This window comes from Catharus ustulatus, chromosome 17, assembly GCF_009819885.2.
Source record: "Catharus ustulatus isolate bCatUst1 chromosome 17, bCatUst1.pri.v2, whole genome shotgun sequence".
Lineage (NCBI taxonomy): Eukaryota > Metazoa > Chordata > Aves > Passeriformes > Turdidae > Catharus > Catharus ustulatus.
Genome location: NC_046237.1, coordinates 4,018,306 through 4,046,227, shown reverse-complemented (window position 1 = coordinate 4,046,227; position 27,922 = coordinate 4,018,306). Strand labels below are relative to the sequence as shown.

The 27,922-nt window shown below is 36.9% G+C and overlaps 2 protein-coding genes across 3 annotated transcripts in view; one reads left to right on the top strand and one right to left on the bottom strand.

Moving 5' to 3' along the window:
• The first annotated feature begins 7 nt into the window (after positions 1-7).
• SYCP2 (synaptonemal complex protein 2) lies at positions 8-25,661 on the top strand. Its single transcript, XM_033074762.1, has 46 exons — positions 8-44; positions 844-888; positions 1,501-1,641; positions 1,886-2,014; positions 3,095-3,199; positions 3,743-3,767; positions 4,418-4,503; positions 5,343-5,431; positions 5,951-5,985; positions 6,586-6,728; positions 6,807-6,859; positions 7,053-7,098; positions 7,263-7,358; positions 7,731-7,791; positions 8,347-8,495; positions 9,279-9,353; positions 9,815-9,970; positions 10,685-10,781; positions 11,344-11,462; positions 12,392-12,452; positions 12,545-12,602; positions 12,801-12,937; positions 13,244-13,341; positions 13,573-13,691; positions 13,908-13,938; positions 14,190-14,254; positions 14,362-14,419; positions 15,056-15,111; positions 15,618-15,666; positions 15,787-15,961; positions 16,358-16,428; positions 16,780-16,959; positions 17,692-17,875; positions 18,350-18,597; positions 18,709-18,885; positions 19,008-19,175; positions 19,547-19,631; positions 20,047-20,208; positions 20,451-20,578; positions 20,769-20,863; positions 20,945-21,044; positions 21,458-21,516; positions 21,842-21,920; positions 22,320-22,376; positions 22,704-22,805; positions 23,864-25,661. The coding sequence occupies exons 2-45, from the start codon at positions 865-867 to the stop codon at positions 22,770-22,772; spliced, it is 4,398 nt and encodes a 1,465-aa protein (XP_032930653.1). The 5' UTR covers positions 8-44; positions 844-864; the 3' UTR covers positions 22,773-22,805; positions 23,864-25,661.
• Positions 25,116-27,922, bottom strand: part of PHACTR3 (phosphatase and actin regulator 3) — a 100,244-nt gene continuing 97,437 nt past the window's right edge. For both annotated transcript variants that reach the window (XM_033074759.2, XM_033074760.2), the window contains exons 12-13: positions 27,201-27,277; positions 25,116-25,708 (exon numbers count right to left, since the gene is read on the bottom strand). In XM_033074759.2, coding sequence (XP_032930650.1) covers positions 25,693-25,708; positions 27,201-27,277 — 93 coding nt within the window. In that variant the 3' untranslated portion in view covers positions 25,116-25,692. The remainder of the gene's footprint in view (positions 25,709-27,200; positions 27,278-27,922) is intronic.

Genomic DNA, 27,922 nt, shown 5'->3' with positions numbered 1-27,922 from the left:
CTCCCTCCTCAGGGCTGTGTGACCGGGCCGGAGACAGGAGAGCTGTGAGCTGCCAGCACAGGCCTCAGAGAAGGCCGCTGTGTTCTTATGTTGGAAAAAGGAATTCAAAATCACCCAGTATTTGTTATTTCTGTATTGTTTAGTACAGGAATAGCTAGGCTGTGTTCCCATTGATGTTTTACAGAAGGCATTCCCTGTCTTTAATCACTGTTCGTTTTGTCTGCATAATGGCTGGGATGCGGAGACCAAAGCTTCGGGTTATTGACTGCACATTGTTTGGTTGGCGTGAAATAATTCATAGAAAGCGTGAACAGATTCATTGCTTCTCTTAAATGTTTGACAAAGCAACTATTTTACCTGCCCTTGAGTATTAAGACACTATTTTCAGAAACCTCTGTTTCCCATATCTTGCTTTTAACTGGTGACAGTCACTTTGGAGCCCATCACTGTATGTATAATCAAGAATTCTTTTCCACTGCATAATTTATCATATTTGTTAAATGATTTAATTTACCATTTTATGCGAGACCTTTATGGGGTTTTGCTGTTGACTCCCCTGATGTTGCCCTTCTGTGCTGTTTTCTTGCTGGGAAATGCTGAGGATCCTCTCAGGTCCCTCTGCCTCCAGCCACAACACTGATCATTCCTTCTTCTCCTTTGCTTTAAGCAATTGTTCACCCATGCAAGAAAAGTTCCCCAGGTGCTTAAATAACATTTATATGGCATTTATACACTTTTTACACATTTATACACAAACTTTGGGGAATCTGTGATGTATTTTGACTGATTACCAATGTGTTTGCAAAACCTCTTTAAGTGTGATAATTGTTCCCTTTTATGCAGCTCGGTTGGTGAATTACAAAAATGCCAGTGAGGAAAGAGATGCAGGTATGTGCTGATGGAGCAGGAGATTAGTATTGATCGTTTTAATTGCTAGCATTTAATTGTAAGGAAAATCTTCAGTGTGGCAGTGCAGTGGGGTAGGAAGAGATTTTCTTTTGGCCTGGCTTAGTGCTAAGTGGAAAGCAAGAGGAACTGGAAATTGCTACTGATGAAAATAAATCATATGCATTTGGCAGAGGTTCATCAACTAAGGTGATACTTAAGATCAAAATGTTGAAATCCAGTTGCAATTTAAAGAAATTTAGGAAGAAAAAAGGTACAAAACAGATAAGGTAACTCAGAAGTGTAAAATACTAAATACACCAAGTAAGGTACATTGATACAGCAAACACTACTGTAGGGATTCAGCTGTAATATGAGGAAACAAAAGCCAGTTAAGGCAAATAATTAAAATCTCAGTGCATAAGTATTTGCAGGATTAATTTATTAGAAGGGGTGCTCTGTACTTAAGGTTTTACACATAATTATTTTGTGGTTCAGAATATTTGCTTCAAATGCAGCAGGTGATTGTATAAAACTTGGATCAAGTCTGTGTTAATTGTGTTCTCTCAGTGTTTAGCATACAGTAATACAGTTGCTTTGGTATATTACTTACAGTTTGAAAAGTTAATTGATGAAGCTACAGGAAAAAAGGATTTCCAATCCTTAGAGCAGTTTCTGGCCACAGAAGAATGTGAAAACATCTCTCACAAATGCAGCAAACAGTTTGTCAACAAATTGGACAAGCTTCTGTGTTGGGTAATGTAATAATTGCATCAAAATAATCTACAGCATCTTTGGAAGAGAGTGAAAAAAACTTCTTTCATTTAGCTTGGTTGACAATAGCAGTTGATTTAAGAACCCAAAATAAATTTTATGAATGAAATCTTTCCTCCAAGCTGCAGCTAAGGTGGTTTTTGAGAACAAAAAAGGCATCTGGGTCATTAAATATGGGTTCTTGTGGGACTTCACACTAAAGCTTGTGTTGTAATTTTTATTTCAGGCACTTGACAAACAAGAATTCAAAAGCATTTCTACTTTACTGAATGCTGTTCAGAAATGTGGGAGAAAAATCAGCATAGCAGGAGAAGATGGGCTCCCAGCAATGATAAAACACGGTCTTGTTGGAAGGATAAGTAAAACCATAAAGCATCTGTGAACTTCTAAATAAATATATAAATATGAATAAAATGCACAAGCAATGCTTCAGTGCTGAGCAGCTCAGTGTTTGATTTGGTCCTGGATTGGGTCAGAATCAGGAATTTCCCATAATTTTGCAACAAAGATTGTTCATATTTAAATGTTCTTTGTCAAGTAACCCCTTATAAAGGGATGCTGCTCTATCCCAGTGAGGGTTTTGCAAATCATGCAATATATAATTAATTTAGATATGCTTACAGCAATTGAAACAAGATGATATATCTTCATGTGCTTTGTTATATTGCTTTTGACTCAGGATTTAGAATTTCCTGGTTCCATTTCATTATTTTTATTAATTCCCACAATAGTCCTATTTTAACCTGCATGCTAGATACTGTAATCATTTGTAACTCAGCCAAAACTGAACAGCAGACACCACTTCCCTTCTGCTTTCACCAGAGATTTCACTGGAGAAAATGAATGGCAGTGTCAGATCAGAGTTACTCAATTGCCTTCTCAGCTACTTTAATAATAAACAAATAATAAATAAACAAGATAATAATAGTAAACCTGCAAATAAGAAACAACTGTTGAATAACTACTGTTCCCATTGAAACTAATGTAGCTTATTGAAATTGAGGTTGTTTTAGTAAGATAAATACCATTTAAAGTCATGTAGAAGTCATTGCCTTTTCTTGTTTTGCAGTTACTGAAGTTTTTCTTCAGTGGTATGAAATACATTACAAGGGCTAAAATAATAAACAAAATAACTTTATGCTTGCATTCACACCATCAAACAACACTCTTTCATTCAGCCATTATCGATTTTCAGCTGTTTTGTCTGAGGTGGCAGGTGCCAAAGTAGATCTTCAGTTTTTGTGTTAAAAAAATCCTTAAAATCACCTATTTTTGCTTCACCTGAGTGAAGAATTTCTGTCTGGGGATAACATCTGCTCTGCAGATTGGGGATGCTGTTGTTTTAATCCTTGTAGAGTTTGTATAGTTTTACTTAAGTATAATGCAAACCATTTTCCAGGCTATTAAAATAGATTTCTCTTTCTTTTCCCTTTACATGGTCAATTGGTTTGAAAAGTTAAAAGGAATTTTGGTCCTCAGAGGAAATGAAAAGAATGAAATGCTTACAAATCTGGCTGAAGATTTCTTCATCATGTTGCTGGTAAAAATACATTGATCATAAAATTTGTCAAAGTGATTGTTACTAGTTTAGTAATAGAGGGACTTTAAATATGTTCTATGTAATGTCTTCTTGAAGTTAACAGTACAATGACTTGTGAAATAGATTATAAATCATTTGGGTTAAACAGTTTGCTGTATTCATACTAATTTCTGTTCATGGCTGGCATCATGAAATAAAGTTTAAGCAACCAGTAACAGTAAATGCTCAATGAACAAAAAAATTTTCATCTTGATCACATTTTGATTACACACATTATTGGTGTGCTAATCCAGTTTATAAGAACTGTGACTTCATAATAATCTTTGTCATTGGTGAAATAATTTCAGTAAATTTAACTGAAATGTAATTTTGGGAAAACACACTTGTTGATAGAGATTATCTCTTAGATTTTTTGTTAGGGACAAAATAATTTCAAAATCTTACATGCTGTTTGATTACTTCCTGGAGGTACATATTGTCTGATTCTTTTAATGCTGTCATGTTTTCTTTATCAAAATGTTTTGTTTTGTTTTTTTATTGCAGGCTATGTGTGATAGCAGACCTGAAGGTGAGCTTAAAAAGCAGAAATGAGAGTTTCCAATGTCTCTTTCAGGACTCACAAAGGACCACATTTCTCATTCCTGTTCCAGCTTTAGTTTGAGGCTTCTCTGTGGACAGATTTCCTTGTAACTTGCTGTTGTTACTGATAGAACAGCACAATAAGTCTCAGAGATGGCAAATGAACTGAGTTATTCCTAAAAAAATTTGCTTTTAAGGCCCTGTCACAGCTCAGCACAGCCCAGTGATCCTTCCTTGTCCTTGTGAATGTCCCCCTGCCCTTACCTTTCAGTGTGGCACTGAGGAGAAAGTCCCCACTGACTGTTTGGTGTCATGATCAAAGTGAAAGATTCATTTCCTCAGCCCTGAGGAGAACCTGAGTTGTGTCTTAGAGAGCTGAGTTACAGGATTGACCAATTACATTTAAAAATGAATAATCTCCTACCCAGGGGAATCACACAGTGATGCACAGGAATAGAAACATGGTTGCTATAAATTGCAGTAACTATTCTGTTTTACATATCACTAATTCTTTATAAAAAACCAGACACACTGTATTTTATTTCTAAATGAAAATGAATCCTTTCCCAAGTGTTTATGAGGGGGCACCCTAATACATTCTTGATTTCAACTCTGATTTCTTTCTTTCCTGTTTGTTAGGTAAAATGCAAATACTAGAAAACTTTGTTCTGAGAACATGTTCCCTCATCACTGATGCAAGAATTAATATTTATGTTCAGCAGGAGGTAAACATCTTTCTAAGCAGCAGTTTCCTGGGTAGTGTGTTAACACACTTTGTGGAGATTGTTATTTAACTGTACATATGCTACAAAAAAGAGAATATTGTAGTGCTTTAGGATCAGAAGGATTGTATAATGTTTCTTTGGGAATGTTTGTTGTTTATATGTTGGGGCTGTTTCAGATTACTGACCTGTGGTGGTGGCGCTTTTTGTTTGTTTCTTGGGTTTTTTAAGAGTAAATTACAAAATAATGATATTAAAGTTCTATTGAGGAAGCTGTATAAAAGCATAGGAAGAAAAATGTGCCCTACAAGTCCTAGAAATAGGATTGAGGTTGTTGGTTGTGAATTCTTTAGTCACTTGCAGGAAATTTCCATTCCTTCCAGTACTCTCCAAATTTCTCCAGTTTATTTTAGTAACCTCAGGTTGTCAGGGGATTTTCCCTCTAAAGAAAGGGAAGGTTACAAAAAAGTCTTCTGTAAAGGCTACATCCCCAGAGGAAAGGCTTTTTAATGTTAACTTCAGGTACACTTTAGCTCAGCAATCAACTGCAGACAGAACTGCAGCTTGGGAAGATTTTCTGTATTTAAACCTGCAAATAAGAAACAACTGTTGAGCAACTGCTGTTCTCATTGAAACGAGTGTAACTGATTGAAATTGAGGTTATTTTAGTAAGATAAATACCATTTAAAGTCATGTAGAATTTGTCTTTTCTTGTTTTGCAGTTACTTAAGCCTGTTGCTTTCTTCAGTGGTATGAAATACATTACAAGGGCCCAAAATAACGACTCAAAGTTCGACAAACTTACTTTATATTTAATCTTGCTCTCTTTTTTCCACTCTTAGGTAATAAAAAAACTGAATCTATTGCTTGACAAGATCCCTCAAGATGCCAGGAAAAAGATACTTTCTACAAAGGAGATGTTGCTTGTCATGTAAATGATCTTCACTATAATTTTTATATCATGCCATCATTTGCAGAATTGGGAGGCAGTTTTTACTAAATTGTTGTGCAGATTGGTCCTGTTTAACTCAACTTCTGCACTTGCTGTTGAATTCTAAGTGTTAGTGGCTGTGGACAGGTATTCTCATGGGTTATTTTCCATTAGAAGCCTGACTTTTCCTCTTTCCCTGTCTGAATCAGGTTTCTCCACATCCCAGTTGTCATAATTGTCATTTAGGTTGTGCTCAAAGCACAGTGAATTAGTCCCTGGAAAATTGGGCTGTTCACACTGGAAATCATTTTCCAGCACTTCAGAAAAGCAGACTGAATCAAAATTGTATCTGTCAGGTGATTCAGGTTGCCAAGCAGTGCTCCCAGAGGTGTTTACCCCTTGGAAGTCTTTGAGCTCCATGGAATCAGGCCCTCTCATACACTGAAAGTTTATAATAAACCTTTCTTCTAGGCCTTGTGTTGCTGTCACATTTTGATGAAATGTTCCTTTATTTGGCAGGAGTGAAATGGGGAGGACAATTCTGGATGCTGGAGGTGAGCATGGGATTTAATTTAGTATTGAGCTTCTTAAAAATTAGATGCAGACCCATTAAGAAACCAGAGCAGGTATTTGGAAGCTGCAGAATGCTCTGGTTAGGGTTATCTGAAAAATACAAATACTGCATGAAAACAGTCTGCAGCCTGGAATGTTTCTGTGTGGTCAGTGTATGGAAAACTCATTGAAGTTTTTTGTTTTCTCTAAAACAAAAGTTTTCAAGTAGGAAAAATTATGAAGTTAATCTTTGAGGCTGTGAGCTGTGGCTGTGGGTAGTAGGTGCTGTAACCTCCCTCAGGGATCACTTTGGTGTCCAAAAATTCCCCAGCTCAGAGAGATGAAAGTTGAAAACTTCTCTGTCTTGTTTAAACCCCTGGTGTGGTTCTGCAAAGTTTGGTTGGTTACATTTTGAAAAATAACTTATTTAGTCATCATTATTCCCATACTTCTTTTTCTAATCATCCTTTATGGGTTACATATTTGGATCTAATGGGATCTAGATTATGTTCAGCACTGCTTACCCCTGAGTTTCCTGAGAATATTTCCCCCCTCAGTGGTTATTTCAATGTGCTCTTGCTGTGAATTATGTTGTGCTGCAGACTATGACACACAAGTGGCCCTCACAGAAGCTCTGTGCAGAATGGTGTCAGAGAAGAAAAGGGCAGTTCTGGCCTCCCAGTGGTTCCCCATGGAGTTTGTGTCCACTGCATTTAAAGGAATTAAAGATTCAGAATTTGAGACAGTAAGTCACATGAAGAATATTTCCAGGAAGGAAAATTTCCATTTTGCAATTCTTTAAGGAATTTCTGTGTTTTAATAGGATTGCAGAAAATTTCTTAACCAAGTGAATGGCATGCTTGGAGACAAAAGAAGGTAAAACTGATTTTTTTTATGCTGATATATTTTCTTTATTTTGGGTTTTTATGTTGTGATTAAAAATCATGTTACCTTTTTGAGTAATCAAATTACTAAAGTTTGTGAAAACACAATCCATTTCTTATGTTCAGATCTGCAAAATTTATTTACAGCATTATAGAATACTTGAAAAAATATCCTTTTCTTACAGGGTTTTTACATTCCCATGTTTATCAGCAGCTCTTGATAAGCATGAGGTAAGGTTTTCTGCCTTCTAGTTAAGAAAAAATAAAGATAAAATAAGAAAATTTTCAGAAGTGTACAAATAGATATGGTCTGAAAGTTTGTCAGGGGTTCGGACCAACATGAAGCTCAACATGCTCTCTGCTCTTACTGTTTTATCTTATTCTTTTTGTTTTAGCTCCAGATACCATTGGATGAGAACCTGGAAGAGTTTTGGATTGATTTCAACGTTGGCAGCAGAAGCATTTCCTTCTATGTGGCAGCAGAGGATGCAGTAAGCCGAGTTCTGTCTCCCCCTGACTTGTCCTGAGGCAGTAAATACACTTTTCTTGGAGTGTGTCAGATTTTATTTCCCCATGTTCAACATGTTGAACTTATGTGTGCATTCCAGAGTTGATGGGGCTAAAATCAATCCAGATTTGTTGCTATTTAGATGAAATAATTTCACAGTAATGACTTCCCAATGCTGTTCAGGAATAGTTTAACACATGCAGAGGGAGCCATGGTGAAGCACAAGTTCCTGTCACTCTGTAATAGAGGTTTAAAAAGTTAGAAATTTATCCTCACTGAATGACTTTGATCACTGGATTTCTTTTAATTGTAAGACAATACTTTTCTATCTTTCAAAATTTATTTTTCATCTAAGGATCTTCAGTGGGAAACAGTCATTATACAAGAAGATGATGTCAACATGTACAGCCTGGAAGGTATCTGAACTCAAAAATGAGGCCTTTTGTTGTGTTCAAACTTGGATTTTCAATCTCATTTCAAATTGATTAATCTTAAAGTACTGACTTAATTCTAGCAAAGAGAATTCTCACTTAAAATATTGTAGGAACTGTTTTTATCAGGGACAAAGTTGCATTGCAGTCACATCTGCAGTTTGAGCATGCTGGTGTGATTTTAGGAAAATAATTTAGTAATCATGTCTTAGAGTTATTTCAATACAAAGTAAGGCATAAGACAATGACAGGTAACAATATTGCTTTTGAACTTGTTAGAACAGTAAATACCTGTAATTTGTCTGCAGATATAGTTAGTAACTATAAGTAAGTAAAGAAAATTCTGTTGGAATAATGTACAACATAATTATTTCTAAAAGATTAAATTTTGAATTGTTTTACTAATAAAATTATTCTAGATTAGAGAGAATTAAATAAAATATTAATCTTAGTACCTGAACTGAAGGATCTGTCATGTGTTAACAAAGATTATGAGATGCTGTGAAATTAAGCTGTTTTTCAAATTTTGTTTTTGTCCAGAAAAAGATTCAAAGAAATTATTAACAATAGAGCTAAAAAGCCCAATGAGTGTGGGCACTCTAGAAGGAGGGAAATTTCTTTTATATTTTGATTCTATCTTGGAAATCAAAGATGTGGTCATAAAGATTTATGGATTTCATAAATGTAAGGTAAGATTTAAACCCATTTTGAGTAGTTTAATTGATTCAAACTCAGTGTCTCATTGCCATATAAATGTTCCAGCTGTGATTGTTGATATCTCTCCATACCAAAAGTTTCTCATTAACATCACTGCTACAGAACTGCATCATGTGTTAAACTTTGGGAAAGATGCTTAGTGAGGACAAGAGGAAGTGGCCTCAAGTTGCACCAGGGGAGGTTTAGGTTGGATTTTAGGAAAATCTTTCCACTGAAAGAGTTGTCAAGCCCTGGCACAGGCTGCCAGAGCAGTGACTCCATGTCACACATGAGGATGTGGCACTTGGGGACAAGGGGCTGTGGTGGGCTCAGCAGTGCTGGAGTCAGTCACCTGAAATGCTTCTTTCATTCCAAGTTTGAAGATGAATTGCAAAAAAATCACCAGGCTGGAACAAGAACACCATACCTTAATGTCAAATTTTTGCATGTTTCATTTTCCAGAAACACGACCTGTTGCTTACAAATACTTTCAGAAATGATTCATGAGCTGTCTTGTTTTGCAGTGCAATTAATACTCATGATTTACTCATTTAGTATGCCATTTTTAGCAAGCCACACCTTACTCCTTGCTGCTTGTAAGAAACTGCTTTGTCCTGGAGTCTGACTGAGGAACTCATGAGGGTGAAACTGCTGTGAATTTGTAGAATCGTTTTTCCTCTGTAATCTGATTTCAGACACTTATGATCTCTCACTTAAATATTTTGTTCCTTGTTTTAAAAAGAGCAAAGTGTTTATTTTGACATATCCCTGTGCAGGAATTCAGCAAGAAGCAGTCTGGATCAGTAGCTAAAACAACTGTCCACATTGTCTTTGATGAAAGTGGATCACAGGTATTCTAACTCAGAGTTCTTAGATGATTTCTTGGGTTTCTTTAATTAGCCTGATTATTATTCACAAGTTATAATCATTCACATTAAACACAAGAACTTCAAAATATCAATAAGTATTGATAAGTCTAAAGCCAGGCAAGTGGTGCCTAGTATGCATGCATTGTTTTTTTGTGGGAGATATTAATATCCAAATCATAGAATAAAACAGACAAATATGCACAGGGCAAGTTCTTTTATGTGCATTTTTACTTAGAAACCCATCCTTGTAACAAAAATAGCAATTAAGTTGGGAACTTTCAAACTAAAAGTTTGTAACCTCTGAAGTTTATCAGAATCTCCAGTGGGGGCTGTCTTACTTAGGGTAAAGAAGTTGCTCTGTGTGTTTGTATAAAAATAAAACATTATAAAATCCAAATATTGTGTATTGTATACAAATTAAAAGAAATTAAAATATTCTATAGGTACTGGTACCAGAAAGTCAGTTGTCACCAGGTTTGAAAGAAAAATCTGGAGAGGAGGAGAAACTCAGTAAATACAAAACTCAGCAACCTCTTGGAAGTTTGAGGACTCAGAGTAAAAATAACAGCCAAGAAAAACTCAGAGGTGACTCCTCCAAGGTAAATAGGATTGTCAAAACAAAAAGGAGTAGAGAGAAAATGCATGCCAATTTAAATATTTGTAATATTTAATCATCTAAACCCCTTCTTATTTCACAGTTGGAATATAGTTCTGTAATAAGGGTTTGGTTGTTTTCCCTATGACTTGACACTAAGCTGTAAAAATCCTTTTGCTAAAAAACTTGTTAGTATTTTGAAACTACAGTAATGTGACAGAAATAGGAAGGAAATGTTAATGATCTTTAGACCATGATGCTGTGAGAATTCTCTCTAAAGAGAAGTTTTTGAGGATATGCTCAGATGTCCCAGAATGGAAAAGTCAAATATGGCCTCAGAGACTGCTGAGGAGGGTTTGAAACTGAAAGAGTTTCTGTTTCATGGTGCAGCAGTGGGTGTCTTGCAGTTCATAAACCTATTTCTGCTTAGTTTGTAGCTTTGCAGAATCTCCAGGGAATCCCTTGGTGAACAAGGGACGGGATTTGTTGGTACTTCACTGAATTCATTGAGAAAACAAAACCCATCAATCCCAGTCTAAAAATATTTTGTTGAAATATAACTGCATAAAAATCACTTTACCTTGGTGTCTGCAGCAGCAGCAATTAGACACTCCAGTAATGGAAAGTGTCAAGAGACTCTTGGCAATAGATTTTCTGAATTCTTGTGCTGTCATCCTTAAATCAGTGTATCATGGTCAAGTTCTTTCTGTTCCTCAAGATAACTCCATCACGTAAACGAAAAGTGTCTGAAGCATCTGTGCGTATTCCTGGAACAAGTGTGTCCTCAAGGAGCCCACAGTTTTTTGTCAGCACATGTAAGTTTGCAAGTGCTTTCAGGATAAAAATACACTCTAAATGGTGCTTGAAACTCAGGCATGAACTGTGTTCTTTGGCAGAGCTGGAAATCAAAAGGAGAAGTGATAAAATCTCTCAAGCAGATTCTTTAAACTTGAAATATTTAAGGGCGGCTTGTTCCTGGTCCATGGACACAGGGTGGGACAGGGGCTGTGCTGCATTCCCACAGCTGAGGCTCACCTGGCACTTCTGCTGCAGCTGTCAGGCAGCTGCTGCTGCTGGAGCCAGCTGAGAAATCTATCAGTCAAAATCTATTACAGTGAAGTCTTTATATAGAAACCAACTATTTCTACCAGAGGCTGCCTGAAACAAGCTTTGCTTTTGCCTCCAGACACCCACAGCCCATGGGCTCTTAATCTCCACATAAAAGAATTGGAATCAATTGAATTATTAAAGGCTCATAAGGGGCTGATAAGAAAAGTAACCAGCTTTTGTTGGAGTTTATGGTATGATGTGGGTAAAACTCTTCCTGTTGTAATGGGAGAACTGGTGGAATTCTAACACATCTCTCTTTTGTTTCAGCCACTCCTTTTAAAGGGAGATTTAAATTGCCTTTGGAAATGACCAGCTCTACTAAGAGGTCTGACAAAGATTCAATAAATGAGAGCAGAACAAAAAATTTCTGTCAGGAACCTCCTGGAGTATGCATGTCCTCTGTAGCTAAGTCTTTTTCTTAGAATGACATTAATTTCTATTTTAATTTGTTCCTAATTCATATTTTAAAGAACTAGAGTTTTACAGTCAGCAAGTGACCTTTAGAAAATAGTATGTTTTACTTTATTGCATTATGTGTTCTTGCCCTCTGAAATTCAGGTTTAAAATGTTTGAAGTCAGACTGAACTCTGACAAAATTAGGCCAAATTTGCATTCACTCATCAGTTCTCATCCCAGAATCAACTTCCTATTTCTGGAACCTCAGTTCTTCCTTTGTGTATAATAGGAGAAAGGTGCATGCAATAATTTCTAATTGATTATTAGTAGTGAAATAGTCATAAAACATAGAATACATTCTGTATGCTTGTGAAAGGTCCAGCTTGCAGCATTTAAAGCATCTTTTTTTTTTAGTGCATTTTTGATCAGGCATTCACTACTATAAAACAAAACTACACAGGTGTCACTGATCTGCACTTTAAGTATATTTTTGATTTTTTTTTTTTTGCTGTTGAACAATGACTATAAAATAATAATTTTATATTGTTTCTGGTTGGGATTGTCTGCCTAGCTCAGATTCAGGTCAAGCCCCAGACCATGGGACTCTGAAGCTTTTTTTGATGCAACCATGCTTTGGAAAAGGCTTTCATGCACAGAATGTTTTGTTTAGAGCATTTCTTTGGCTTTTATGGGCTGTAACTGGCAGTGTTACTGTGCTTTTTAGAGTGGGCAGAGATAGACAATGAATTTTGGGAAACACACCAGATCAGGAAGGCAGATACAGGAATGAGGCAAAAATACATGGGAAGGTACTGGAACAGCACTTCCATGAAATGAGAAAGGAAGTAATGTTTTATCAGAGGTTGTACTGCTTATGATCCTGCACTAATATTTCCTTTTGGGTGTCATTCCACTGTAGCAAATGCGTTCTGAAGAAGTCTTAAAAATTGTACCAGAGGCCACAGAAAAGCAAACTTTAGGCAAGTCATTTCACAAGCATTGATAGTCCTTACTTTTAAAATTATTTTTTCTTTTACCATAATAATTGACACCAAATTAATGTCTTATTTAGATGAAGTGTTAGATATTGTTCCTGATTCTCAGCCAGTTGGGAGAAGCAACAAACCTCTGTAAGTACTGGAAAAGAATTCCAAGTCGTTGTCACTCACTTGGAAGGGAAAATTTTCAAGCATTACCAGAATTAATATTTTGTTGCAATGTAAAATTCTTTGATAGCTCTAGGATATAACAATTTTCCTATTTTATGATGCACTTTTACTATAATTAAGACTCGAGTTCTGACAGCAGGATGGTGTTGTTTTTGTTAGGCTGCCTGGTCTTTTGGAGACTTCTATTGATAAAACTGAAACGTGGAAAAAAAGAACATTCCCTCTTCCTGAGAAGAATCTAACAACTGGGGACAAGCAAAAGCCAAATCTGTCACTGGCACATGCATCCCATCCAGGTGATGGTCACACTTGGTCAGCTGTTACTCTCAAAAATAGATTCAGAGAAATGAACTTGCAGTGATGCTTGTTTTTCCCGTTATTACTCTTGGTAGTGAAAGAGCTGTGAAACAAAAAGCATTTCTTCAGCTTTTTGAAGTACCTCTCCAGAGAAACAAATGAAAAAAGCAAAACCTAGAAAATTGAATTGATGCCATCCTCAGTGGAGGGTCAGAGTGTTGATTGTTTGGATCAGAAACTGTTTAATACAAAAGGGAAAAATATTGAAACTACTACTAAACCATGGTTTAAAACATTTCTTTCAGCCAGAGTGTCTGACACATCTTTGCATTCTGATCATGCACAAGAGGACCCTGATGTTCTCCTCAGAAAAGAGACTGCAATTCCAAAACAATCAAAGACAGTGAGAGTTTCTTACTTTTGTTACTTTTACTTGGAATTAAGAGAATTGTCCAATTTTCAGGGTTTCAGAATTGGTGTGTTTACTGTCATGCAAGGGAAAATAGTTTTCAAATGAATGTAATTGAATCCATTAGGAGACATTTAATGAAGTTTAGAGGGTTCTTAGGAATGTGAAGTTCTGTTTGTAGCTTTGTTCTTCTGTTGGATGTTGAGTCTTAAACTGTTTTTGTAGAAACCAAAGTCTAAAGAAATGGCAGATGCAGCCAAATCACTGATCAGTAAAATCAGTGACAGATACAGAGACAAGAGTAATGTGAAGAACAAAGCAAGAGATTCCCTGGGCTTTAACAGGTATGATGTGCACTATTTCCTTTTGTGCTGTCTCTGTGATGTACCCATGAATGCTGAGAAATGAGAGGGGCTGGCCTCTTTTAATCCATCTTTTAACTGATGTTGTATTTAAATGCATGAATAAATTTCCTGAGTTTGATAAGGTTTTTTTATATAGGCTGTATTCTAATGCATATATTCTAATTAGTATTTAACAAAATGTATCTTTATTTTTAGGACACATTTAAATAAATCCTGGATCTCCAAGGTAACACATTAGTGCTTTTGTTGGAATTTTTTTTGTTATGTACATACATGGTGGAAGTCAATAGGTGTAAAGGGAAAGTTCATAAATACCACTGAATATTAAATATCTGTAGATGTTAATGCTAATTATGCATTGACTGCAGATATGTTTTGCCATATTGAACTGTAGTTAATCAACCTGATTATCGTCATGATGAAGTTGCTTTTTGAGATGAATGCACAGTCAAGAGCTAACTTTTCATTTATGGATAGGAAGAAGTTCAGGACAGGACCATAAAAACTGCTTCTTTTCTTAATATAACTGCTGGTCATGTTCTGTAAGTAGTTACAACATTTTCAGACCCAATTTCTGATTACCCTCACCTGACTCTGTGAAATGTTCCTTAATTCAGTCACAACATTGAGCTGTGTGTCTGTTTGACAGGGATGATGTCTACAACTTTAACATCAGCGGGTTTGATGAACCTACAATCAAGCTTGGAGTAAGAAATAACTGAAATTTTTATGTTATGAACAGAATAGAAAGTAAATCAGTCTACTGAAAGTAATTAAGATCTGAACATTCAAATAGTATCAGTCAACTAAAGGGGGGAGAAAGTTTGCCTTGTAAAAACCTCCAGCATTCTCAAATATTGAACAATATACTCTAAGATTTTGGCCACTTCAGGCTGTGATGATGTTTTTCCTGAATTAAGAATTAAACACTGTGTTAGGAGCATCATTATTTTAAATTATCCCAAAGGTGATTGGTATCCTTCTAATCCTCATTTTAAAGACATCTTTGTCCAGATGTTTGAGCAAAAAGAAAATCTGCAGATGATAAAAGGTAATTTTGCTTCTTGTGGCTCAGAGGAGTGAATTGAGGCAGGTTGTGAAGCAGGTGGGTGGGAATTGCTTTTGCTTTGACACACTGAAAGCTTCAGTCAGTTGTGTTGGTTTTAACTGTCAGCTCTAATAAATAAATTCTAAGACAGAAATTAATGATCCTTAATTGCTGAGTGTAATAACTAAGAAAAAAAATCTCCTTAGCAGTTACTGGCTGGTGGCTTGTTCAATTTTGTACAGATTCTATAACCAGTGAAAACCTTCATTTGTTTCTTCTTTATTTGCATTTTTAGATCCAAGAATTGCGTGTGACTGAACTGAGTGTTCACACAGAGACAAACAAAAAAGGGTAGGATGTTCTGTTTGATGGCTGATTATCCCAGTACAGCCTGCACTCTCCAGCAGGCACTCACAATATTCCAGGGAATGCTGCATGACAAGAATATCTTGGCTGTGTTGGTTTTTATAAGCAATAAACATTGCTGTGTTCTCCTAGGCTGTTCCTTGATGGTCCCTTGGGAAGGAACTAAAAAGGAAAGGATGTGTTCCATGGAGGAAATAGTTCTCCTCATGGCATTCCACAAGGAGAAAATCTCCTGAATAGAGGGGGATGGTTTTTGGTTAATGATCCTTCTGGAAAGGGCTGTGTTGTTACTGTGTACTCCTACAGATAATTGGGAAACAAACACAACCTTTAGGGTTTAAGGTGAGCAGGTAATTCCAAAATAATGTAGAACCAAAAGTAGGTACCTTTGTTTGAACCCTTAATCCATGTATCATGGGAATAGTAGAAAGCTTTAGAACAACTATTTTAAAATGTCTTGTTTAAAGGTGGATTTTATTTCTCTAATTAAGGAACACAGCCATCAGTAAATCCAGCACAGAAGGGAAGGGAGGAAAAAAGGTAAGGCTCACATTTGTATGGAGCAGCATAGTTTGTCCTCCTGCCTTTAAATACCAATTATGCAAACAGATTATATATAAAAATTAATCAGTAATTTATGGACTCTTTTGGGTTTTTTAGACTAGAAACAATCGAGACAAGAAGCATCTCTTCAGTGACTCAGACACAGAAAACAGAGGGGATGACACCAAGACAGAGATTAGTTGGCTGCACGAATCCAAGAAGAAACCTAAAGCCCAGATAATTGATTACAGTAGAAGTAAAAAACCAGGGAGACCAAAGAAAACAGACAACAGTAAGATTTTTTTTTTTCCATATTTCTGAGGAATTCTTTAGTAAGTTTGTCCACAGACATGAAGTGCACAGCATGGCATGTGCTGTGTTGCAAATATATATTTTTGTCTTGTTGTCTTGTTTCCAAGCATAAACAATTTTCAAATTAGTTCTAATCATTTATGAAGATCAATTTGCATAAATTCTGTATTTTAATGTGGAAAACTATGGGAGGATGGGACAGGTACAAGTTGTTGTCAATTTTAAAAATGCCTTTTTCAAAATAGTGGGCTGGAGGCAGTTAATGAATTGATCAATTTGTGGGCATGAAAGTGATTTTGTTATTTTACAGAAAAAAAGCAAATTAATGTCAAACATTTGTATATTTTCCTGATTTTTCAACCTTCTTGTGTTGTAGCAGCAAATAAATCCTCTGACCCTACTTACCACATGGATAAAGCTAAAGGCAAAATTACAAATAAGAAAACAGTAAGTGCAAATTTGTAACTAGAATTTTAATGTATATTTAAAATCTTAATTCCCCCCAGAAAGTTTTAATATCATTTTCATAAATATGTGACATTTCCCCAGATAATTTGTTAAATACACTTTATTCTTTTCAAGTACTTTATTCTTTTCATATAATAGTTGTTGGTTTTTCAGTCATGAATGAGTTAGAATGATTTTGTACATTTTCAGTAGACTGATGGCTGGATTCTCTGAGCTTTGGTAAAGCTAAATTTTTTTAGTTACAAGTCATTAAACCAAGCTATCTGCCTTTTTATCCTATGTGTGTATTAATCATTCTTGCTAACTGAAGATGATTTTATTCTTCCAAAGACAAACAAATGTAAACCCCAGGATTCAAAACCAGATGAAACAATAGCAGAATCCACCAGGAAAAAACTCCCTCGAAGAGCAGCAGCAACAAAAAATTACAAAGAGCTTTCCAGTTCTGAGTCTGAGAGTGAAGGAGAGATTCCAACATGCACCTCTAAGAAGGAGAAATCCAAAATACAGGTGTACATTTCCACTTGATTATTAAAAATCCATTCCTGCCATGTTTTTCAAAGTAAACTCTGCTCAACTTTGTACTTGGCACTCCTGAATTTCAAGTGCCCAACATATGCAAATTGAAGTTAATTTTATTATTTTTAATATTGTCCTTTTTTAATGATCAAAATTGAGCTGCTAAGAAAATCAGTCCTAAATAATCTTCTTATTCATAAAAGATTTTGGTTTCTATTCATGAGATTTATTCTGCTGCAAAGAACTACTGTGTGCTGTATTTTGAAAATGTGACAATATTTTAAAAATGTCCATAAATGGGGAGGGTTTAGTGAACCAAATCTTGTTGAGTTGATGTGGTGCTGGAAGTGCTGTGTCAATACATTTGCTGAATATCCAAATGGATTTTTAGTAAAGGAACACTGGTTGCTAAAACATTTTCATTGTTTTAGCATAACACGTCAATATATGTATAGAAAGGTTTATAAACTTCATTCATTAAATCCTGAAATGTCAGTAATTGCCTCCAGTAATTAAATAATTCATAAGAATAGAAATTTATGTGTTGAGTTAGAGAAATTCAGTGTTTATTGATGTTGGAAAACCTGATCTGTTTATGGATTTAAGTACTTCTGATGATAGTCCTTCTGCTTGAACTGTGGTACACAGATAATAAATCTGTATCTATCACTTTTATGGACCCTGTGGTTAAAAAGATGCTAATTTAATTTTGTATTGCAATAGAAACATGTGAATGGGGCAAACAAGGATTCCAAGCAGCCAAAGGTACTGCAGGTTGTACCTGTGCAGCCACAGAGAGTGGATAGCTATGTGCAGAAAGGACTGGCCAAATCCAGGAATTCTGCAGAGCAGAAGGAAGTGGAAATTCCTTCAGCTGAGAGCCCTGCCTCCATTGAGACAGTGAGATGTAGGTATTTTCACTTCTAATTTCTTGCATCAAAAGGTGGAGGTTAATTGAGGGTTATCACAGCAGTACAATTTTACATTTATTTCTTGTTTTTAAATGAGATATCCCATAATTCCAGTTGTTCCACATAATTTAAGGGATTTTATTAGTATGCCACTAACACGTCTGTATGTTCTGTAGGTGTAGGTGTATGTTCAGGGTAATACAGAAACATTTTGTCAGTGTTAAATCTGAAACTGCTGAAACAGTGGCAGAGGGAGAAAGGGGAAGTGTAGCAAGTTCTGTGACAAATTCCACCCATCTGAGATTTGGGAATTCCCAGGGCTGGAGCAGGGAGCAGTGTAGGGCTGAGCAGGGGACAGTGTGGGGCTGAGCAGAGGACAGTGTGGGGCTGAGCAGGGGTCAGTGTGGGGCTTTGACTTCCCTTGTGTACCTGCCAGTGCTGGTGCTGACAGTGCAGGAACTGTTTGCCAGGTGCTGAGAGAGCGTCAGGAGATGTCAGTCCAGTGCACAGCTCCAGTGAGAGGTCGCTTGGTCTGCAGGAATCAGCACCAGAAGACAGGGAAATGCTAAACTCTGAGAGAGCAACCTCTCCCAGTAATTTCTGTTCTCAAAACAAGAGTTTGCAATGTCTGAGTGTAACTCAGTCCCCTGAGAGAGCAGCTCCAAAGTTGGCATTTGGAAGGAAAAGCTTCTCACCAGTTTTAACTGAGGCATCTTTGGTAAGAGCATTAACCTTTCTCTGGAGTTGTTTTAACTGAAATTGTTCCATTTGGTTGCCAACTGTTTTTTACTTCTCTCACAAATGTTTGGGGTTTTTTGTTCATGTGCAGCTCAGCTTAACCACATACAAAACTGTCAGTGGCAAAAATTCCAAGGGAGCTGCAGCAGAAACCTCTAATAATAATAATAATGAAGATTCAAGTTTCCAACATAGCTTTTTAGACACATTTTCTGTTAAAGGAAAACTTCAGGATATCACTAAACCTATCCACAAAAATAAGGAAGAGGTACGTTCCTAAAGTCTTTGCTCTTCAGAAGAGACCTGCAGCTCTTTGCTTTATCAATTTACAGGTGGTGAGGTTTAAGGGACATCTCCTTTCAATAATGATTTTTTTTTCTTAATGTGTAGCTCAGCTTAACAACGCATAAAGCTGACAGAGGAAAACGTGCAAAGGGGGCTGTGCTGGAAACAGGGAACAACAACGAGGATTCAAGTCCCCAATCTTGCTTTTCAGACATAGCTTGTGCTAAAGGCAAACTCCAGAATCCCACCAAACCTCTCACTAAAAGTAAAGAGGTAAGTTAGGACATTCCTTGTTCTCAGAAGAGAGCTGCAGCTTGGCATTTCTGTTATCTCCTTTCCAGGTGCTGAGGTTTAAGGGAAGTTCATCTCAGTATTTAACACAGATTTTGGTACCTGTTAAATAGTTAATTTTTAAATATTGGAGATGAATTAGGTTTATCATATGGATACAATGAAATAATTGTATCCCAACAAGATCAGTTGCAATTCATATTTTAAAAAAATAACAGGGAGTAAATATTTTCTTAGTGACGTCCAATAAAAAATAAATTATTTTTCACAACACAAATGTGAGTTTCTGATGGAGACTTCTAAAAGTAACTTAATGTTGAAGCTAATAAATAAATCACTGACTTTTTTTTTAGGATTGTGTAGCACCAACCCCACTGTCCAGCAGGAGTAGAGTACAGTCTTGGATTAGAGAACCTTATTCCCCCATGAATGAGTCAGGTACAGACATCTAAATTAAAGCATAAGACTTTCTATGTGTCTCCATAAGGGTTAAGAAAAATGTTTTATTTGGCATAATAATATGGCCAAAGTTTTTTAATCTTCTGAAAACCAGGCTCCAAAATGCAGCTTTAGTAAAGAGTTAGTTGTCCTCCAAATAAAATGTTAGAGGCATTCCTGCTGATACTGGGGGAAAAAAATGGGGGTAATGGTTTTATCAGAAAAAGTCAGAGTTCAGTTGAATGTGCCCTCTATAAATGTAATGGTTTTGAATTTCTGTATAATTCTCATGTTTTAAAGCCAAGATACATCCTCCTAGAGTTTGCATCCAATATGTCAATAAAATCTTCTTTTTCCTCCCATTCATTGTTCTAAATAAAGCTAAAATTCAGCGTTGTTTTCATTTTTATTGAAGGACCAAGTGTACAGACATTCCACAAAAGAACTTATCACAGCACCACAGAAAGCAGCTCTGATGAGGCAGAAACAAGCAAAGAGGAGGAAGAGAAAGAGAGGAGACGAAGAAGTTTACAGCCCAAAAAATTATTTAAAACAGATGATGCTGCTACTTGTAGAGGTTGGTCATGGACTGACAGTGCAAAGTTTCAAAATGATGTGATAAATTCAAGTTTTAACAATATCCATGAAAAGAGAGACTGGATCCATATAAAAAGTCAGAAATGCAAACAGAAACTGGTTTGAGCCATCTGATTGGTGACATTAATTTTTATAGAACAGAATGTGTCCTAGGCCCTGTGCTAACTTCAGATTGGGGACTTTATAATACTGAATTTGACATTATATTTTTGTTCTCTTCAGTGTCTGAAAGTGTCTCCACTCGATCTGTAAATGACATGTCTGGTTTGGATGGGGAATTCTGGAAGCCTGATTGCTCAGCCATCAGCATTTGTCAGCAGCTCCAGAAAGAAGTTACCAAAAAAATTGAGGCAAGACCCTTCCTGTTCATCACTTGGGGGGTACATGAGCACATGGGGCACAGCTTGGCTTGCACCACTCAATTACATTTTTAAAGGGGGTTTGTTGTGATATTAAGCAGTTATTACTGAACATATTTACAGGGGTTTTGTTTTCCTAAAGTGCAAATAATCTGAATTTCATGTTGAAACATCCTCCTAGAACCGCTCGCGGAAAATGGATAATTTTAATAAGCAAACACTGAGAGTAGCCCATCAGCATTTGGCAACAATGAGTTTCCAGCTCCATGAATGCAGGTCAGTAATGGCAGATTTCTGTTAAAACATCCTTAAAATGCAGTGAATAGCCTCTGCAGCTAACCTGGTTTGTTTTGGTAGGATCAGGCAGTTGGATGAATTTCACTGTACTCTCACTGAGGAACTTGAGAAATTTGAAAAGGACTCTCAGTCCCTGAAAATCATGGAAAAAGAATTCACGGTTTGTATTTTAGTTGTTTGACCATGGGTAAGAGAGAATTCTGGTGGAATCTATAGATCATTCACATCATCTTTAACTTAATATCATTAATTTTGATTTTCAAAGCCATTACCATTTTGTTTCTAGTTGGATCAAGTCTCAAATAATGCATTTGGGGTGTCAGGATGCTCTTGAATGCCAAGGTCGCTGGGTTTTCCTACATGTATGCACTGTATGAATTCCTGGACGTTTTTTCTCCTACAATAAACTCCTACAAGTATTTTAATGGGCTGGGTTTTTCCAGCTCCTGTGTAACTGCTGCCCTTTCTGTGTTGAGTCTGTGGTTGTCATTTTGTTAATATTAGAAATGAATGACTTTTAGTTTGGAAAATCAGTTCCCGTTGATTAGCATCTCTTAATATTTTTCTTTCCAGACCTTTTGGAAAAAGCATTCCCACACTTACAGTACATACATGAAAAACGAGCAGCAGAGGTCAGTAAGGTTCACTAATCCTGGGGTGAGATTTTTGTTCTGTTCACTTGAGGGAAATGAGCACAACTCCTCTTCTCTCTGCAACTTCTTCCATAAAAGAAAGATGATTGATGAGAAAATGAGATTAAATGAGATTAAAATGTTCATGTAATTGTTCTCCAGCTAAATTTCTCCACATACCTGAGGGACTGTTCCTGCAGTAACAATGATGGGGATATTTATCCATGCTTTAAATGCAAATAGGCTTTAACAATGGGATGTATTTGTGCTCTGTGTTGGAAGTTCTTATGTAGCACAGCTGCTTGAACTGCCTTTATTTCTTTAGAATTCAGATTCTTAAAACTTCCTTTGAAAAGAATATCTGCTGTTCTGTTGGCTGTGAAGAAAATGTTTTTACTTCAGAGGTATGGTGAACTTCTGTTTTGTTCATTTTAATAATTCCTCAATTATACCCACAGATAGCACTTTTTTTTTTCTGAAGATTTTATCCACAGCATTATATTAATGATACATAATATTTTTTTAGCTTTTGCCATAAAATGTCCCTTAATTTCACAATATTCAGTGTTTATGCCTAGATTTGCAGATTTTTTGCAGTTACTGGGACCTGTCCTGGATTCTGTGACTTTGTTTTAGTGTTACTCATCCAAGAAAGAAAAAACTTAAAACATCCTTTTCCATAGGCAGGTGGCTGCATGTGCACCTGCATCTCTTGGTTATGACACATTTAGGGATTTCATTGTTTGCTTGAAAACATAGTGGCAGTTGTGAGCAGAGGAGATGTATTCATTGTTTTTTTATAGATGCATCTGATGAAAGAAGACATAAAAGGAATCCAAGAGAAATTTCTAAAAGAAATGGTAAATAAATTTATCTTGTCCTCACTTTTGTTTATTTTTGAGGTTTTAACACTAAATTACTAAAATTTTGATTTCTAGTCCCCTAGCAGAAATAAAAATTAGTCAGAATGCAAATGTCACTGACTTCTATTCAAAACCTCACCTGGATGATGGGAGCTGCAGGGAGATGTGAACAGACTCACTTAGTTCTGAGTCTCAGTGTTGAAAAATATCATCTTTGATATGTTAAAAAGCATGTACGGTGCACCAATACTTAAATAAAATCTGCTTATTTCAAAAGCATGTGATAAATGTGGTAAAAGTGCTAAATGTAATTGTTTTGTACAGCAAGAAGAGGAGCTGTGCAATGTTCGCAGGGGATTGCAGACCTTGTTTCAATCAAAGACAGAATTCTGAAGTGATTTTTCAGATTCCTTCCTGAAATTCAAGGTGAATATAAAATAAACACTTTTGCAATGGAAAATATGGTAACTTTTTTTTGCTCATACTCAAGGAAACTACTGTAATGGAAGCATATTTTCCTTAATAATATTAAAATCTGTGTGGATAAGACTTACCCACTCACCTCTGAGATTTACTGAGTCTGCTAAAATGTAATATGCCATTTTATTTTTAGCACATGCCACTTAAACTTCAGTAGGATTTTCTGAGAGAACACTTGTGTTAGAACTGTGTTTCAAATAGTTCTAATTAAACTTAAGTAAAAAAACCAACAGATGCTGTCTGTTGGGTTTTTTACTCCTTGACATTATTATTTTGGTTTAAATCAGATAAAGCTGCTGTGCAAATATTTTGGTAAGAATTTTAAAGCCACAAGGCTGTGCTGTCTCTGGAAATAATTACACTGAGATTTCCAGTAAATAATTTGGTCCAGTCATCCCATTTGCATCATTGCACAAATGTTTTCTGAGCTTCTGGTTTTTGTGTGGTTTTTTTTTAAGTTTTTTTTGAGTTTGTGCTCACTGTGATCTCCACTAGATGGACTCCGTGAGATGTTAAACTTTTCTTTCCACTGGTCTGATTGAATTATATCTGAATGAAACAGGACTTTTCTCTAAACTTTACAAATTTTAGAAGTGCACAGCAAGGACCAAATTCTTTCTTACAATGAGGGCATGTGAGAAGAATAATTACACTGCCTTGTTTTTAGTTAGTGACGGGAATTGTGCACTGCAGGCTGTTTCCCTTTGGGAGAACAGGCTCCCTGTACCCTCTGAGGTGTGATCCCAAATTCCCTGGCCCAGGGAGTGTCCAGATGCCCCAGCAGCAGGCAGAGCCTCTGGAATTGTCCCCCCAGCAGAGGCTGGACTGGCTGAGGAAGGACCTGAGTGTGGGGAGGACAGAGCCCCTCAGAGCCACCCCAGGGTACAGCAGTGACACAGCTCAGGGGCACTGTCTGACATTTAAAAGCTGCTCTAAGCCTTACAGTATTTTCATTATGTTTTTCAACATAATTTTAATGTGTTTTGTATCATATTTATTGCCAGGGGAAGTGTGCATCCCTGCTAAACAGGACATGCTGTACATGGATTATCAGCCAAGTTTAGTTTGTGGTTAACAGCGCCTCATCTGCTCTGCTCAAACTGAAAATGCTTCTTCTGCTGAAGAAACTTTGCTCTCCTCTCTGTTTAGCTTTTTGTATATTGCACCTGGACTATCATTATATTGTTGTTAAGAATTACTGCTATATTATTAATAATAAAATGGTAGATATATGTATGTTAAAAGGCTAGTTATGATGTTGCATATTTCTGTGAAAAGCCAGCAAGTTAAAAAATTACAATAAAGAGGAAAAATAATCTTTGGATTGGGTGATGGGGTCATTCAGTTCTTCAGCTGATAGTCAAGTAAGACAAACATTAAAATGTTGACACCACCTCTCCCAGGAGTGCTTAGTCCTTCTCCCATTGCACTGACCAGACTTTGTGTGGCATGGTGTGTTCCTTACCTTCTGTTCCTGCCTGCCAGTTCCTCCAGGAGCAGCTCCAGGTCCTGATTCCATCCCCACCTGGGACAGGACTGACACTGTGTGGGGGCTGTTCCCCACCTCACCCCATTCAGTAGTACTCTATACAAGCACTTTGACAGACTGCATTTTATTATTTTCACACTTCATGGAGATCATCTCAATGAAGCTACAGGACCAAAAATTCCTTTTTCAAGTTTTTAACATAGAATGACTCCCTGGAATGGCAGCACTTGAGAGTCTTGCAGAGAAATGTTTGTTTTGTGAGTGGATTCACCATTTTGTTCTGTCTCATCACCTGTGGTTTCCAGCTATCAATGTGTTCTTTTTCTCACAAGTATTTTGTTAGTAGTATTGAGTAAATGCTCAGGTGCTTCTTCATGCCAGGCATTATTAAAATGTCTGGCTTTACATTTTTCTCAACCAGTTTTATTTGCTTCATCATTAGCATTTAGTAACTTTTTTCTTCTTGCTGCCAAGAAAGCATTAAAACCATTTGTTTGCTAAACATCAAAGTACATTGTTACATTTCTGCCTCTGGCTGCCCAACTTAGTAATTTTGAATAACAATGAACCAAATTGTCATTTTTAGAGGGTCAGAGCCTCAACTGGTGCACAGTGACAACCATCTTATGCTATTCCACAAGATGGAAAACCTTAGTTGAGATCATCCTTTTGCAGACTGTTGATGAAGAAGTCAAATGGCTTGGTGCAGAATAATTATAATCTCTTCCCAACTATCCCTGGGGAAAAAAAGAGCTTCAGGAAACATGTTCATTTCCTGCAATAAGTAGTCATTTAATTAAAGAACAAAAGTAACAGGAATCAAAAATGCTTGCAGCTGTGATTCTGTTAGACAGTATATAAAAAAGAATGAAATTATAATACATTAAATTAGTTTTTAGAACATGAACTTAGGTGTTTTACAAACTAATTGTGGTAAGTTCAAAATGTCTTGTCAACATAATACTGGATGACAGAGCGTCATGTCCGTTTATGTCAGAGGCCTTGGAATGGTAAAGCCTGTACATGCACAACATCTCCTTTTCCAAGGCAGGCTGCAAACCAGTTCCACACAGGTGGGAAAGGACAGGAGGAGGCTCTTCCAAGTAGCTTCACTTCAGTCTTTTTCAGCAGCTTGTCCCACTCCACAGGCCAGGCTCTTTGCCTCCAGAGCTCGGGGCTGGCGTCCTGTCCCAAGCGCTGCAGAGGCTTCACTGCAGAGTCCTTCTGTCACATCAGCGTCCAGGGAGCCTGCACTGAACCTCAGGGAAAGACTTCAGTGTTCCCTGCTCAGTGCTCAGCAGCAATATCAAAAAGTAAAGACAGATTCTTCTCAGAAGAAAATTTCTACGGTCTGTGAAATCTAGGAGAAAAGAGAGACATTTTTCAAACCACTTTGCAATAGAATTCAATTTTTTATTCAATTATTTTTTGTTAGATTAACAAAATTTGTAAAAGCCCACAAAAGTATTCATTCTGTTTAAAGGTACATTGACAGTGCTGAAGAATATTAGCAATTCTTCATTTTCCCCAGCACATTCCCACCCCTGTGCCATGACTGTAGTGCAGGTACAGTCCTCAGAGCCCAATGTACCTCGTTTACATTTCAAATTACAAATTTGCAAATGCAGGGATGTAGTTGATGTGTTTTTTTTCTTTAGTAAATAGAGCCACAGTTTGTCCTTGGTAGCAATATTCTTTATTGTGCAGTGATCTTGTTCTCTTTTAGAGCTAAACAATGTTGAAATGCTTTGTAAAGTATGAGGAGATAGTGTTGGTGAAATGTTTGATAGTCTTGTCAGTCTCTTCTTGTCCTCTAGCTTGTTCTTTTGGCTGACATCCATAATTAAAGCCCCAATCATTTGTAATGTCCTAGCACTAATTGTAAACTGGAAGCCTGTTTACTCCTAATATCCTCAACAAATTCCAACATCTCTCATTCTCATTTACTCAAAGTCCCCAGGTAGCTGCAATTAGGAAATGTATAGTTCACTTCCAGGCTGAAACTGCAGCCATCCCTGCTCCCTTCCCACATGTCATTCCATCAGTGAAGCTGCTTTGCCCCTAATGATGCCTTTTTGCAAGTATCAGTGGCTGGGGAATCAGCCTCTCATATTGTTTCTCCTCTTAAAGAAGGGAGATGACTGTTTTTATGTTAAACACTCCCTGTCACCAGTGCTGGCACATGGAGCAGCCACTGCCCTGCCCAGGTTCCCAGTGGCCCAGTCACATGGAGAGTGACAACACTCCAGACCTGTTCTCTCCCTGACCTCCTCCTGACAGGGAGTTAAGTGTCATTAAGTTACCTGGGGCTTGCTCCTTCCAATAGCAGCTGCACTGAGCAGCAATACTGAAATCCCCAGGCTGAATCCCTTAGAAGAAATCCAATTAGAACAAAGGCATTACCCCTGGGCACCCTAACGACCTGTTATGGTCAGTGCAGTTTTGTGTTTCTGAGCAGGGAATTTTCAGTGTTTGTGATAAGGCTGCAGACTCAGGTATACATTTAATTCAGAGATCTTTAAGCAGTGTATTAAGCTGTTCTACTTTTAAAAATATATATTGTTTTCTGTGGTATATACTTTATTCTTTTGTCCTGTCTTTGAATATTTGGTGCAAGGAATGCCAGCTGAGGGATGCTCTGGAGAATGTCTGCATGTTTCTTGGCATGTGCTAATAAAAGCCCCCCAAAATTCAGAAAATTAGATTCTCCTCAGGAAAAGCTCCAATTTTCTTTTAATATTAATCTCCTTTGTATATTCTCCCACATCCAGCATGTAAAGAGTAAAATCCACATGTTTGGGACTCAAGCAGAGTTTTTAGCAGCAGCAGAAATGAACAGCTGGAAAACTGACCTTGTCAAATGTTTGCTCGATGCATGAACCTCCATTTCATTACTCTTGTATTCATTCAGCTCTTTCCGAATTGCTGCCTAGGAATTGAAAAGAGAAAAACATGAGCAAATAATTTGGTGTTTGTGAGCAAAGTCCCTGCAGAGCAGAACACTTTTCTGGGGTAAAAGAGGCAGGTATTGGCTATAGGAGAGCACTCTGCTGCTAAAAATGCTGAATATTTGTATGGATTGGTGACACAATACTTCTCATTTGTTATTGATTGCTGACAGGGTCACTGCTGTCTAGAAGCAATTCTGACAGAATAACACCTCAGGGCTGGTTGTCTCACATTTAATAGGATTCTAGTTAAAATTTATTAAATATTAAGAGAAGCTGCCAAGAAATTGATCCATTTTTCAGTCACAAATGCAAAGGTGCAGCTCTGACCCTGACTTCCTGATGTGTGCCACCAATATGTGCAAAAGTGTCACTTTCTTGAACGTGCCTTGTTAATTAAAACATGAACATTGAAACAGTAAAACCAGGAAAAGTCTATTTTAATAAAAGTACATACAAGGAAAATATAAAATCTTTATTCCATTAATTACTATGGAATAACTTATTTACCATTTTAGAGAGCTTGAGAGAAGAGCTACTGGAGTAGAAGTGCTCTGTTCCTTTTCCATGAGTCCTCTAAACCTATTTGTCCCTTACTGGGTGGAAACCAAAACATTTGATACCCA